Raw genomic sequence first — 16303 nt, forward strand, 5'->3', positions numbered from 1 at the left:
GTAACCATAAGGTTCAAAACTCGGGAAAGTGCTCAGCTCAGTCCACAGTGCTGAAGCTTGGCCTTCTGAATATTAGATCACTAGCCTCCAAAGCTTTACTTGTCAACGACCTTATTAATGAAAACAATCATAAACTTGTTGGCCCTTGTGAGACCTGGTTAAAACCAAATGAGTTTGTAGTGTTAAATGAGGCTTCTCCCTCTAACTTTGTCGGAAAGTAAGTTGAAATTTACTCCTGGTACCCCTACTGTTATTAAAACGTTTTAAGCACTTGTTATGAGGTCTTTTATGTCAACACCAATTTATGTAGTTGTTGTGTATCGCCCACCCTGACCATACTTAAATTTTTTGGATGAATTTTCGGAACTGTTAGTAACTTATGCGGACAATGTTGTAATTATTGGTGATTTTAATGTTCACATAAAATCAAATTCACTTGCAAATTCTTTTAAGTCACTGATTGATACATTTGGTTTCAATCAAATAGTTGATGTGCCCACTCATAAAGATGGGAACACTCTAGATCTTGTTCTGACCCGGGGCGTAGTAGCCTCAAATGTTACAGTGTTACCTTATCCTAATGCCATCTCTGATCACGATCTTGTTAAGTGAGAGGTGCTGTTCAATGTTTACAGTAATAAGGAAAATTTAGGTTTTAGCAGTCGCAATATCCGCCCTGCAATGGGATTAACTTTAAAAGAACTATTACCTACGGTAACTGCAGCCTTCCCTTCGTACACTGGGTCTGTTGACTCACTCACAAACAACTTTAATACTGCTTTGGTTAATGTTCTTGTTTCTGTGGCGCCCCTAAGGCATACATTTCGACCTAAGAAGCATACACCTTGGTTTACTGAAGAAACCAGGTCACTCAAACAAGGTTGCAGGAAACTTAAACGAAATTGACGCACTACAAAGCTGGAGGTCTTCCGACTGGCCTGGTGTGACAGCTTGCTGAAATATAAAGTAGCTCTTGCCTCAGCTAAAGCATCGTTTTTCTCTAAGATTATCGTTATACATAAGAGTAATCTGAAATTTTTGTTTGTCACAATTGCGAAACCTTCCAGACAACAACTTAACCCAAATAGCTCTACTTATTCTGCTGATGACTTTATGGAATGTTTTAATAGAAATATTCAACTCATTAGGAATGAAATTTTAAATGTACGCTCTACAACCTCATCCTACCTCAAAAATGTGGAGGTGTTAAGAAAGGAATGTGTCGGCGGTTGTTTAGAAACATTCTCCAGTTTCAATGATTTGTCCTTTGATAGTCTAACACAGATGGTTAGTAGGGCCAAACAAACTACTTGCCTGCTTGATCCGTTTCCAGTTTCATTGGTGAAGGATCTGTTTGGGATCTTAGGACCATCAGTTTAAAATATTATTAATATATCGCTATCCTTGGGTATTATTCCTTTAGCTTTCAAGTCTGCCGTCATTAAACCCTTGCTTAAGCAACCTAACCTTGATCCAGAAAGCCTAGGTAATTATAGGCCAGTGTCAAATCTGCCATTTTTACTTGAAAAGGTCGTTGCACAGCAGCTAAATGACTTTGTGTCAGAAAATACCCTCTTTTGAACTGGCCAGTCAGCATTTAGGGCAAATCACTCTTCTGAGACAGCCCTGGCTAAAGTAACCAATGATCTCCTTTTAGCAATATATTCCGGTGCCTCATCAATGTTACTGCTACTGGATCTCAGTGCTGCTTTTGATACTGTCGACCACAACATATTGCTTGTTCGTCTGGAATGCATTGGTATCTCAGGAACTGTACTCTGGTGTTTTAGGTCCGACCTGTCAGACAGGATGCAACGTGTTAACTAAGGCAATCTGACCTCTAAACACTCTGATGTCCCCTGTGGAACACCACTTGGTGACATTATCTGCAAGTATAATCTTAGTTTCCATTTCTATGCAGATGGCACTCAACTGTATGTGCCACTGGAGACAACTGGACAGTTAAATTTTCAAAATCTGGAGGCTTGCCTTACTGAGATTCAAAGATGGATGTCACTTATTTTTTTGCGCCTTAACCGAGAAAAAAACTGAAATGTCGATTATTGGTCCAGCTCACTGTTGTGAGTTTTTTTTTCCAAACACTGCCCTGAACCTAGACAAATGTAATATCACCCATAGTGACTCGGGTCAAAAATCTAGGTGTTATATTTGATCCTAATCCGTCGTTTCAGTCACACGTGAAAAATATTACTAGAATAGTTTTCTACCACCTCCGTAATATTGCGAAGATTCGTTTGATGCTGTCCAAATCAGATGCAGAGGTTTTAATTCATGCTTTTATTACTTCTCGGCTTGATGACTGTAATGCAGGGGTCGGGAACCTTTTTGACTCAAAGAGCCATAAAAGCAAAAAATATTAATTTTATTTTGGGAAAGAGCCACGCCATATATTATGAGACAAATGTACTAAATTGCTAAACCCGCACCCCAGACAAAAGCTTAGTCTTCAGCACATTTATTTTTGATGATTTGATAAAAATTATGAAAAGAGAATAATGCCAGAGCCCCTGTCCCAAAATCAACAAACATACCACTTGTCTCTTTCTTGCAATTACTCAAGATCGGTTAAACTCCTTTTGACCCTTTTTTTCATATATATTGGTTTCAAAACCAGATGCAAGCAGTTATTGTGTAAAAACGTCACAACATTCTGCAAATAGGGAGCCTGATGAGCTCACTTTTGGCGCAGACAGCGTAGGGCGAGAGATGGGAGGGAGTGCTTGCACTTTTTGCATAGCTCCACCCATCCCTCCCACTCACCCAATCAAATGACTAAGTTCTCTTCCGGTGTTTTAGCGTATTTACAGTTCTGTGGATTCATCATAAGGTATCTGAACACTGAACACAGATTATATAGTGAACTTTTATATAAAGGATTCTTTAGCGTTGTAAAACCAAAACGAGTTTTTTTTCCCCCTTTTTTTGTGTGTTACTTGACTGTAAATTGTAGTGAAAAACGTGCCCTATATATACTGCAAAGTAATATCCTGTTATTTAGCTTTGGTTTGGCTTTGCGTGTATCAGAATAGGATAGACAACTCAAGTTTTAAGCAAGATGGAGAAATTTTGCATGCAATCAAATTTGTCTCTGAGCCACAGATACTCATAGAAAGAGCCATATATGGCTCGTGAGCCATAGGTTCCCGACCCCTGCTGTAATGTATTGCTTTCTGGTCTCCCCATGTCTAGGTTCAGAATGCGGCAGCTAGACTTTTGACTAAGACGAAAAAGTTTGAGCATATTACTCCTGTATTGGCCAACTTACACTGGCTCCCAGTCCACTTAAGATGTGACTTTAAGGTTCTCTTATTAACATACAAATGTTTGCATGGACTTGCACCCTCTTATCTGATTTGATTTCCCCCTATGTTCCTGCACGGAGTCTCCTCTCGGAAAATGCCGGTTTACTTGTGACTCCGAGAGCCAAGAAGTCTGCAGGCTTGAGAGCGTTCTCCATCCGGGCCTCGGTGCTATTGAATGCCCTGCCTCCGGAGATAAGATCTGCAACCTCAATGGAAGTTTTTAAATCAAGGCTTAAGACACACTTCTTTTCCAAAGCTTATGATTGATGCCCACCTCATATTCTGTACTGTCCTGTCTTTTTCCGACTGCCTGGCTGGTGGTGATACGAAGGAGAAGGACGATTTGAGATGAGTCAGTGGACCAGCGTTTGACCTGAAGCATGTCAACGCCTGCATTGACCAGCTGGCAGAGATGGGAAGCTGCGTCGTGGCCGTCATAGACTTTCTGGACTAATTTACAGGCTGGGGGCGTCGTTGCTGTCATGCACTTTCCGGACAAATTTTCAACATGTTACCTAGTGTTTACTATGTTTGTGTACTGTAATGCTAAATCTAATTCACCCTGGTCATCCTGAAAGGGGGATTACCACTTGTGAGGTCCCATCTCAAGGTTTCTCTTTTTCCTCACGCTGAGGTTTTGAGTTGTTCCTTGCCCGCATGTTGGTTTAAGATCAGGTAATTAGTTTTGATTGCTTCAGCAAGGCACGATTACATTGCCAAGTGCTGTAAGCACAGGGCAATGTAGTTGTGCTTGCAACTATTATAATCCTCCGAGATATTATTATTATATCTATCTTCTTCCGCCGACTTTTAACGGGGAACTCCTCCCAGAGCTTTTAGAATACCCCATCGATTCATATATCAAAAATTTCGGCCCGACCGGGACTCTTGTTGTGTGTCTATTCACAGCGATAGGAGTCCCCATCCGGAATAATGGGTTTTGAAATTCTCCCATCCGTAATACATGGGCCCATTCATTTCTATGGGTAGTCATGGAAACGAGGGCTTTTCCAGACGGTAGTCATAGTAAGCAGGGACTGTCCAGGGTGGCCCGACCCAAATTTCCTTTAACCATGGGTAAATGGTGAATTCCAAAGAGTGGATGCTAGCGAGAGGATGCTAACTATGTGCGCCGCTAGCAAAGTGTTGGGCTGGCATAGCCAGCCACAACATTAGCGCAAGCTAGCTGTAAACACTGTTGGTGATCAGTTGCCAGCCCAAGTATTAGCGATGAGAGGTTGATGCTATGCTTACTAATGCTAGCAGTAAAAACTGTTGGTGACAAGTTGGGCTGGCTAAGCCAGCCCAAGTATTCGCTCAAGCTAGCTGTAAACACTGCCAGCAATGGGTTAGGCTGGCACAGCCAGCCCAAGTATTAGCGCAAGCTAGCTGTAAACACTGTCGGCAATGCTAACTTCTTCATAGTAAAATTTTTTGGTAATTTTGGCTACATTTTAACGACTTCATATTTACAACTTATGCTAATGGCCTCATGTTAATGAGTTATGCTAACAGGTACATTTTAAAAAGTGATGCTAACGGCTAAATGCTAACTTTTTCATGCTAAAATTTTTTGGTAAAGGCAATATTTTAATGACTTCATATTTACAAATTATGCCAATGGTCTCATGTTCACTGCAAAAATTGAAAGTATGGACTAGTGTAATTTACTTGAATTCAGTGTATTTATCTGATCACAATTTTTTGGGACTTATTTACTTATTCAGGCTGAAGATAGTTAAGATACTATCACTTGTTTCAAGAAAATTAATATTGTGCCAACTAACTTATATTATTCAAGTAATTGTAAGCAAATGTATCTTAAATTGTCGAAGAGATAGCCTAGAGGCATATTAACAACTCAGCTTAAGGATATTTTTTACTTGTTTCAAGACTCACATCAACTTGTTTTAAGAATGGAACCCAACTCATTGAGATAATGTAAGAATTGATTTTATGAATCATCATATGTATTCATTTACTCAGGTACAATTCAGTGTCGCAGTGTGAATGGTTGTTTGTTTGTGTTAGCCATGTGATGAGGTGGCGACTCAACCAGGGTGTACCCTGCCTTACGCCCGAGGTAAATGGGATAGGCTCCAGCCCTCCCACCCGTGACCCCGAAAGGGACAAAGCGGTAGAAGATGGGTGGATGGATGGACAATTTAGTGTTCAATATTAAACCTTTTACTCTTGGTACGATGTTTTAAGAATAGACATTAGCCAGTTAAGGTAGCAGGTGTAGCCTTAACTATAAAGCAATGTGGGAAACAATGTCTAGTCTGTAAATGTCACTAAACTTAAACATGATTTTATCAATTTAGTCGACCATTAACAATAACAAAGCATGAACTTTTCTCAAAACACTGTGGGGAATACCTCAACTACTTTAAGTTATAGCTATGGTTACATGTTTGGTAGACGCCTTCATCCAACATGACATACCCATCAAAACACCAATATAATGTTAAAAAAAAAATAATCAGGAGATTTGTGTAAGAGGTCCTTAAGTTTGATTGGCTTGTAGGCACAACAGCACTCATGCAGTTTCCATCTTAATCCCCAGCTCTGCATTTCACCACATGGTTTTTTCACATATTTACATTGTATCCGCTTGGCAGGGGCTAAACACACACAAATATCTTGCCAATCACATGCACAAAGTGGCAACATAGAACGAACATGTTAAAATTGCATAGAATCACATTTAATTCTGCGTCCAAAGTCCGGAGCCAGCTAGGCCTTGCTCATACAGATAGCCCCCACAAACCTCAGTCCAAATATCAAATATATTTAGTGTTTGTCAAAATGTAAACTCATGCATAAATGAGCACAATTTCTGCCGTTCATAATGTGTCATTTTAAACACTCGAATTCAAGAGCACACCAGTTAAGTCATATTTTCTAAAAACGTATATCTTTTCATTAAATGGTGCAAAGTGGTATGCAGTGTAATCAGCTAATTTCTCCAAATCTATGAACTCTGTTGCCAGGGCAGCATTTGGTACAGCGATTTCATAAGACAATAAATCTCGAATGAAATCCAATGTATCATATATTTGATATTCGCAACAAAATAAAGATGAATCTACAACAAAAATATTATTTATCAAACCTAAAAGTAAGAAGCGTGTCTTTTGAATCCGTGATGATGAAAGTATTATTATTTAGTTATTGCGGTTAATGGGGACCAAAACCACCCCCAAAAATTGAAAATCCGCGAAGTAGCGACGCCCCTTCCAAAATGCTTGAAAAAATAAAAATAAAATAATATATATATTTTTTTATTATTTTATTTTATTATTATTTTTTAGACCTGCAAAGCTCTGAACCTGCGAACGTGGAACCACGAAGTAGCGACGCCCCTTCAGAAATGCTTTAAAAAAAAAATATATATATATATACATATATATATATATATATATATATATATATATATATATATATATATATATATATAGATATATATATATATATAGATATATATATATATATATATATAGATATACACGGGGGGACAGACATCTCACTCGCTCATTCACACCTAGGGACAATTTGGACTGGCCAATTCACCTGAAATGCATGTTTTTGGAATGTGGGAGGAAACCGGAGTGCCCGGAGGAAACCCACGCAAGCAGTGGGAGAATATACAAACTCCGCACAGGAAGTCTGGAGCTGGATTTGAACCCACGCAGGAGGTTCCCATGACTTGCCGCATATATATATATATATATATATATATATATATATATATATATATGTATACCGTATTTTCCGCACTATAAGGCACGATGTGTTAAGAATAGACATTTAAGCCTTTATTTTTTTTTAAAGCTGACCATGCGCCTTATAATACAGTGCGCCTTATTTATTGATCAATATTAGTTCGCAAAGTCTTGCAACTAACTTGCAGCCGCCAACTAGTTTTCCCCCGAACATCAAGTAGTCCGCGGTGTATGCTGAGATTTATTTACCGGCGTTTCATTGGCTAACCAATGTGTCAATCGTCATTTGAATCGATCACTATTGGCCAAAGTTATTCGGAGGTCTAGGGGCGGATCCTTTTTATCATTTACAGGCTAGCATTGGCTTAAACGGAAAAACAAAGCTTGCAATTGGCCAAAAAAGATGCGTCAATCATCAGTTGAATCGATCACTATTGGCTAAAGTTATTCGGAGGTCAAGAGGCGGATCCTTTTTATCATTTACAGGCTGGCATTGGCTTTCACGGCTGAACAAAGCCTGCATTTGGCCGAAAAAGATGAATTTGTATAGCACGTGGCTGACGGCATACAGAAAGCATTTTTTACTATACTGTATTTGTAAATATTTTATTCTGGATTTACTACATTCACGGATATAAGAGGACCACGGCTGCACATTATCATGAACACAACGACTTCGGTGAGCTACTCCGGCTATATATCTTGTTTCAGACTGAACTAGATTTTTCTGTGATAAGCGGTGCAGATAATGGATGGAATAGAGTGTCTATTTTTAAATTAAACTCAATTCCAAGTGTTTATTGTCATATGCACAGTAAAGTTGCGAGTGAAAAAGAAAATATAAACTAGGGAATGGTTGGCATTTCTTGAATCCCAAGACTTTAACCTTCTGAATGATGGAACGATGCATTTGAGTGACATCGTACGGACACAGCATCCGCACGTGTTCTCGACACGTATTTGCGTCTTTGCAAGCTTTGGGAATATTAAGGGGGTAATAAGTTGGACTGAACTATCTGACTGTTTTGTCCACGTTCCCATTGTAGCGCCTTATAATCGGGTGCGTCTTATGTATCTCAAAAATAGGACCAAAAACTATTTTTTCGGGGTGCACCCTATAACCCGGTGCGCCTTATAGTGCGGAAAATACGGTATATATAAATACAGTGCATCCGGAAAGTATGCACAACGCTTCACTTTTTCCACATTTTGTTATGTTACAGCCTCATTCCAAATTGTATTAATTTAATCTCTTATCTAAAAATTCTACACAAAACTTTTTTTTAAAACTTTTTTTGAATTTTTTAAAAATAGAAATCTCAGAAATCACATTTACATAAGTATTCACAGCCTTTGCCATGAAGCTCAAAATTGAGCTCAGGTGCATCTTTTTTCGACTGATCATCCTTGAGATCTTTCTACAGCTTAATTGGAGTCCACCTGCAGTAAATTCAGTTGATTGGACATGATTTGGAAAGGCACACACCTGTCTATATAAGGTCCCACAGTTGAGTGTGCATGTCAGAGCACAAACACCAAGCATGAAGTCAAAAGAACTGTCTGTAGACCTGCGAGACAGGATTGTCCTGAGGCACAAATCTGGGGAGGGATACAAAAAAAATTCTGATGCTTTGAAGGTCCCAATGAGCACAGTGGCCTCCATTTTTTGTAAATGAAAGACATTTGGAACCACCAGGACTCTTCCTAGAGCTGGCCAGCCTTTCTAAACTGAGCGATCGGGGAAGAAGGGCCTTAGTCAGGGAGGTGACCAAGAACCCGATGGTCACTCTGTCAGAGCTCCAGCGTTCCTCTGTGGAGAGAGGAGAGCCTTCCAGATGGACAACCATCTCTGCAGCAATCCACCAATCAGGCCTGTATGGTAGAGTTGCCAGACGAAAGCCACTCTTTAGTAAAAGAAACATGGAAGCCCGTCTGGAATTTGCCAAAAAGCACCTGAATGACTCTCGGACCATGGGAAACAAAATTGTCTGGTCTGATGAGACAAAGATTGAACTCTTTGGTGTGAATGCCAGGCGCCATGTTTGGAGGAAACCAGGCACCGCTCATCACCAGGCCAATACCATCCCTACAGTGAAGCATGGTGGTGGCAGCATCATGCTGTGGGGATGTTTTTCAGCAGCAGGAACTGGCAGACTAGTCAGGGTAGAAGGAAAAATGAATGCATATAGAGATATTCTGGATGAAAACCTGCTCCAGAGCGCTCTTGACCTCAGGCTGGGGCGAAGGTTCATTTTTCAGCAGGACAACGACCCAAAGCACACAGCCAAGATCTCAAAAGATTGGCTTCAGAACCACTCCGTGAATGTCCTGGAGTGGCCCAGCCAGAGTCCAGACTTGAATCCGATCGAACATCTCTGGAGAGATCTGATAATGGCTGTGCACAAACGTCTCCCATCCAACCTGACTGAGCTTGAGACTGTATTTGCTGCCAAAGGTGGATCAACAAAGTATTAAGCAAAGGCTGTGAATGCTTATGTAAATATGATTTCTTAGTTTTTCTATTTTTAATAAATTCAAAAAAAAACTTTTTCACATTGTCATAATGGAGTATTTTGTGTAGAATTTTGAGATAAGAGATTAAATTAATACAATTTGGAATGAGGCTGTAACATAACAAAATGTGGAAAAAGTGAAGCACTGTGAATACTTTCCGGATGCACTGTACATATATGCTTTATATATATAAAGCACGGTGGGGCAGTGGTTAGCGCATGTGCGGCACAGTTCAAGTCATGGGAACCTCCTGCGTGGGTTCAAATCCAGCTCCAGACTTCCTGTGCGGAGTTTGTATGTTCTCCCCCTGCTTGCGTGGGTTTCCTCTGGGGACTCCGTTTTCCTCCCACATTCCAAAAACATGCATTTCATGTGAATTGGTCCAAATTGTCCCTAGGTGTGAAAAGAGCGAGTGAGATGTCTGTCCCCGTGTGCCCTGCGATTGGCTGGCAACCAGTTCAGGGTGACCCCTGCCCACTGCCCGGAGATGGCTGGGATGGGCTCCAGCCCCCCCGCGACCCTAATGAGGATAAGCGGTACGGCTAATGAGATGAGATGAGATATATATATATATATATATATATATATATATATATATATATATATACAAATATAATTTGTATTATTTTTTTAGACCCGCGAAGCTCTGAACCCGCGAACGTCAAACCGCGAGTAGTAGTAAGTAAGTAGCGAGGTCCCACTGTACTCTAATCAAATCGAGTTTGGTTGTGTTGATGGTGTCGTCGTCGTTAAGTCACTCAAGGCGCATAAGGTAATCCATAGTAGCGCCAGACTCGCTCGTGGGAGGCTCCGTAGTTCTCCGAAGGAGAGGGGGCTGCAACTGTCCTGTGCCGCCAGGCCTGACGGGGTGCGACCCAAGCAAACCAAGCAGACGAAGCCTCTAAAGTCCTTAGTACGTTCGGACAGGGCGGTGCATGATTTATGGAAGCCCCTTGGGCAGATAGCACAGGTGATTGGGGTGTGGTCGGAGTGAATGGTTCGAAAGCACCACTGGCATTTGGACTGGAGGCCAGGATTGCTCTCGAAGTCGCCCGCCCTAAGAAGAACAGAGAGAGGAGAGTAGAAGAGAGAGAAAGAGAGGGACAGATAGAAAGAGAGAAAGACAGACAGAGTAAAACGCAAAAAGGGGGAAAAGAGAGTGAGAGAGGTGGGGAGAGAGTAGGAAAGAGAGGGATAGAGAAAATGAGAGACAAGAGTGTAAAGGGGGAAGAGAGAAAAGGAGAGACAAAGAAGGAGAGAGGACCAAGAAAGAAAGAAAGAGCGAGTCTGAGTGGACTGAGTTGGATTCGTAAGGCTCCCCCTGGAGAGAGCCCTTCGCAGGACACCACGGGAAGGTTCCTAGTCTTTGTCCTCTGTTGATGGTGTTGCACACGTTAGGTGCTAGTTTCCGCCTTTTTCGCGCTGGAGAATTTTATATCAAAACAATAGGGATGCCATTTTCAATGCAAGTGACTGACCCGTACAGTGTTCTAACTAAAACTGGATAGTCTTTACTTCGAAACACAAATGTAATATTTATAAATGAGAACACTATATTTTTCCCCTGAGATAGTTCATAGATTTTGTTTAATAATTGTATATTGCGTTCCTTTATATGGTTCCGCCCATTTATTCAGACCTACTTGGACTCGCTTATACAACCCCAACGTTCGACGAACTCCATTCGGTATTTTGACTTCGAGAGAAGTGAAAACACTTTTACAATTAAAAGGTTTGTATTGTCTTAACATTTAACAAGAAACAATGTGATTAAAAATAAAATATTATACTTAACGGTATTTATGCAAAGTTAACGGTTTAAATCAATGATCGTTTTGTAAGGGGTTAGCTCGAGTTTTAAGCTAACCCCTTAAAAAACGGTCGTTGATTTAAACCGTTAACTAAGGAATTGAGCTAACCCCTTACAAAATGGTCGTTGATTTAAACTGTTAACTATAATATATAACGTTAAAACTAGTCCACATTACGACAAGAGCCTGTACTAATCTAAGCGACCAGGATTACATGTTACACAGTTTCTCTCTTTGTTCAGCATGAATATAAATTCATATACAGTATCCAGACATGCATATTCTGATTTTGCAAAACATCAGGACTCCATGCAAAACGCAGGGGGCTACACCAGCAAGGGGAAAAAAAGAGACGCCTTGAGTTTGGCATCACAGAGAAAGAAGATGAGGGGGATTTTGACTCCAGCACTTTCACTGTCATTGTCTCCCCAATCTGAAGTAGCACCATCAGCAGCCCAGAAAGTGAAGGGGACCCCCAAGTCATAACCAGCACTCCAGCAAAACAAGCTGATGCTTAGTTTCCGCCTTTTTCGCGCTGGATAATTCCATATCAAAAAAATAGGGATGCCATTTACAATGCAAGTGGCTGACCCGTACAGTGTCCTAACTAAAACTGGATAGTCTTTACTTCGAAACACAAATTTAATATTTATAAATGAGAACACTATATTTTTTCCCTGAGATAGTTCATAGATTTTGTTTAATAATTGTATATTGCGTTCCTTTATATGGTTCCGCCCATTTATTCGGAAATACTTGGACTCGCTCACACTACCTCAACGTTCGACGAACTCCATTCGGTATTTTGACTTGGAGAGAAGTGAAAATACTTTTACAATTAAAAGGTTTGTATTGTCTTAACATTTAACAAGAAACAATGTGATTAAAAGTAAAATATGATTCTTAACGGTATTTATGCGTAGTTAACGGTTTAAATCAATGACCATTTTGTAAGGGGTGAGCTCAAGTTTTAAGCTAACCCCTTAATAAACGGTCGTTGATTTAAACCGTTAACTATGGAATTGAGCTAACCCCTTACAAAATGGTCGTTGATTTAAACTGTTAACTATAATATATAACGTTAAAACTAGTCAACATTACGACAAGAGCCCTGTACTAATCTAAGCGACCAGGATTACATGTTACACAGTTTCTCTCTTTGTTCAGCATGAACATAAATTCATATACAGTATCCACACATGCATATCCTGCTTTTGCAAAACATCAGGACTCCACGCAAAACGCAGGGGGCTACACCGGCAAGGGGAAAAAAAGAGACGCCTTGAGTTTGGCGCCACAGAGAAAAGATGAGGGGGATTTTGACTCCAGCATTTTCACTTTCATTGTCTCCCCAAGCTGCAGTAGCACCATCAGCAGCCCAGAAAGTGAAGGGGACCCCCAAGTCATAACCAGCACTCCAGCAAAACAAGCTGATGCTCTCTGTAATTTTATAAAACAAAATGTAGCATTCACAATGGAGTAGACCCATTCATTGAAATTACACAAAATACAAGATAAATCAGCACTGCACATAGTTCTACTTCTTTTAGGAGGGCACAGACAACATCTCCAGCTTTTATTGAAATTTTCAACTGGTGGGCTGAACAGAAACAAGAAAAAGCAGAAAAGGACAAGGCCAGGCACCACAAAACTCTCATAAATACTATTGTTTTACAGGGGGGTGAAAATGTTGACCTTGTAATGTTTGCCTTTTCCTGTTTCTAATCAAGTAATATTAATGAATGTCTTCATTAGCTGTAGTGGACATTTTGTCTTTGTTCCAGTAGAAACAATAGCATGAATAACATTAGCAAGAAGCAAATAATTTTGACCTCAACTGTGTTGTGATATTTTCTTTTACCTTTTTAGAATGTAGGCAGGACAGCCGCATGGCCATATCGCAATACCAAACAGAACAGAGCTGATGTGGCACAACTTCTTGACCTTGAGTTTGAGGGGAAGAGGGCCTTCATTGATTCGGACACAATAAGGGAACAAGACAGACCGGCAAAAATATTGAAGGCATATCCATGCTTTCGAGATATTGATCATGTAAGTATGATCACAATTCACACTTTGATTCAGTTGAACAGTGAAATTGTTCTTTTGAACATTGGGTGCATACTGCTTTGATACATTAAATAGCTGTTTCAGACCCCATTTCCATGCAGGAAAACCTTTCATGTATTTTCTCTGAAAAATGAAAATGAGCAATCTGGTTTTATTTCTGCATGGAGACAGGGAAAACAGCATTTATGCATTGTGGTGTGATTTTTCCTTCTTTAGAATATCTGATAGTCCATCTGTTTCGCATGTTATTTGCAACACACCTGTCTATTAGCGTTTTATCATCAGTGTGAATAGAATTATTTTCACAAATGGAGGAGGGGAAGGGGAACATAGTTTTTCAGAATACCTCTCTACATATAATTGTTGTTTTCAAGTGATGCTTTAACTACTATGTGTTGGATATTTCCATACAACACTTCTTTGTGTCTTCCCCACCAAAGGTTCTTGATGAACTAAGACGAATAATAGACAACAACAACTCCAACTACGTGCAAGAGCTGAGGGAGCGGTGGCTCGAATTCAAATCTAGATTATGCCTCTATGGGGTTTACAAGAGGGCAATGAAACCTCCAATGTCACTTTCAGCTGGTAAGAACAGCCAACATAATACCAATAGAATCTGTATCCTTGTTTGTTTCTGTATACTGAGAGACAAATATTTGATTTGATTTTTTTTTTTTTTAGAAGAGCAAGCAATAAACCTCTTGACCATGCTGCTCATTCATGTTCTTCTGGTAAGTCACAAACTTTTACATAAGTGCATACTAAACTTTCTCAAATATGGCTGCTCCTTTTGTTGGTCCTCTATTCTGTTCATACTAAATTGTCATGTTTAGTCGGGGAATGGAGGGATGTGATTGCTGTCCTACTGATGTTGTGTTTTTCTGTTAAGCCCACAGAGGACCCCGAGACGTTCCTGAACAGAAGGCCACTCACCACACCACTCCTTTTGGTGGATGAAAATCTCGACTCCTTTCTCTGCCTTGGAACCGAAGCAATCCCATCACCCAAAAGGTACCTAGGGGATGCAGTATTCTACATAATTGCATACTATTATGTATTAAATATGACCTACCCTAAATGTGTGGCCTCTGTTCTTTCCCTTCTACAAACTGAGGTCCTGGGGGACTCAATCCATGACAAAGATGCCACACCAGCTTTCAAACGAGCAAGAAGTGATTGGATGGCCTTTTTTGCATAACTTTGTATAATGCTGCCTCCCCTCGGGAACACACCCACACACCCATCCATGGACGTACTTTGAGAACTTTTTCTGTTATAAACATTTGTGACCCCTTACGCTTTGGCCTCTCAGTCTCCCTGTAAGTGTGTGTTTTAATTGCCTTGTTTTGAGTTTAAGCATTGATTTAAAAAAAACAACCCAACTGATGTTCTTAAAATTAGACAAAAAAGAATGTTTGCAGTTCTCTTTTAGAAATTGGTAACTTGCACTCTATATTCTGTAGGCAAAAAAATGTGTTGTCTGTTTGACAGTTCACTGATACATGTGTAAGTGATAACTTTGATTTAGATTCAGATTCAGATCTACTTTATTGTCATTCTAGTACACGTGTATACAGAACGAAATGTCGATGCATCTGACCCCCACAGATTTACAGTTCGCCAACAAACGTTTCAAGATCTTGTCAAGAAAATGAGTATTTTTGTTACTGGTATGTCAATTGTGTTTTGTGATAATGACAAAGGTTTGTGGTTTGCCAATAAAATGGTAATTTTCACATTAAAACTATTTTTGCATTTGTATAGTATATCGAAACGTAGAGAATTTCTTGAAACAAGACTTCCTCGCCTAAGATTTTTATTACTTATTACAAGCAAATGTATCTTGTTTTTGACCCATTTTCTAATTTATTTTCAACTTAATACAAGAATATTGATCTTGTTGTAACCTTCATGCTAACTACTTTTGAGCAATCCTGGCTTAAACCCAGTTTGTTTCTAAACAATAATTCTCCAAAACAAGCACAAATATCTTAAAATGAGACAAAAAAAAAACTTGACAAGTACACTTAATAGTATTACTGCATATAATAACATTTTTAGGTATCTTATTTTCTTTTCTTTTTTTTCTTGTTTCAAGAAAACTTTATGAGTCGGATTTTCTTGCTGCACTGGCAGATAATTTTGCTTGAAACAAGTAAATTTCCTGCAATAGTGGCTAGATTTTCTTGTTTTTTTAGAGGCAGTTTTTGCAGTGTTGACGAGTTATGTTAATGGGTAACTGCTAAAGAGTGATTCTAACGGCTAAATGCTAACTTCATGCAAAAAGATTTTGGTAATGGCAATATTGTAACGAATTAATATTTAAAAATTATGCTAATGGCCTCATTTGATGAGTTATGTTAACGGATACATGCTAAAAAGTGATGCTAAAGGCTAAATGCTAACTTCTTCATGCTGCAAAATTATTCTAATGCTAACATGCTAACGACTCAGCAAATTGAATGGGCTCAATGCATTCCGGATGGGCCAATTAAAATCGAACGGCCCATTCTATTTGAACATGTATATTTCAAAAGTTTTTAAAGTGTAATAACAGTGTTATTACTATGGTTTTTACCATGAATGTGTTTTTTAGACCTCCACAAGGCATATCCTTGTTGCTAACGGTTGTGGGCCCATCTCAAATGAACTTGCCAGTACCGGTGTGGGGGGGCAGAGTCCCCCCACATAACCAAGTAAAAAATAACAGAAACATCTCTCTGAGCTAAAAACTTTATGCTAACTCATAATGCTAACAACCGGGGTTATATATACATACCGGGATCATCTTCCAGATCAATCACAACTCTTACAATTGCCGCGGGAATTGTCTAGTTGTGTAATTGTAATCCTGTGC

The 16303-nt window shown here is 39.6% G+C and overlaps 1 protein-coding gene and 1 pseudogene across 2 annotated transcripts in view; both read left to right on the forward strand.

Annotated features, from left to right (window-relative positions):
• LOC148345727 (uncharacterized) overlaps positions 1–15190 on the forward strand; it is a 57829-nt gene extending 42639 nt beyond the window's left edge. The window contains exons 3-7 of one of the 2 annotated variants that reach the window (XM_088325823.1): positions 13243–13425; positions 13884–14031; positions 14128–14177; positions 14336–14457; positions 14561–15190. In XM_088325823.1, coding sequence (XP_088181949.1) covers positions 13243–13425; positions 13884–14031; positions 14128–14177; positions 14336–14457; positions 14561–14654 — 597 coding nt within the window. In that variant the 3' untranslated portion in view covers positions 14655–15190. The remainder of the gene's footprint in view (positions 1–13242; positions 13426–13883; positions 14032–14127; positions 14178–14335; positions 14458–14560) is intronic. The other variant, XM_088325824.1, reaches the window with a different exon arrangement.
• On the forward strand, positions 13–3204 carry LOC148345728 (uncharacterized; annotated as a pseudogene).
• Positions 15191–16303: the final 1113 nt, after the last annotated feature.

Source organism: Urocampus carinirostris, unplaced genomic scaffold (genome assembly GCF_059441175.1).
Source record: "Urocampus carinirostris isolate Australia breed hairy pipefish unplaced genomic scaffold, RoL_Ucar_1.0 HiC_scaffold_28, whole genome shotgun sequence".
Lineage (NCBI taxonomy): Eukaryota > Metazoa > Chordata > Actinopteri > Syngnathiformes > Syngnathidae > Urocampus > Urocampus carinirostris.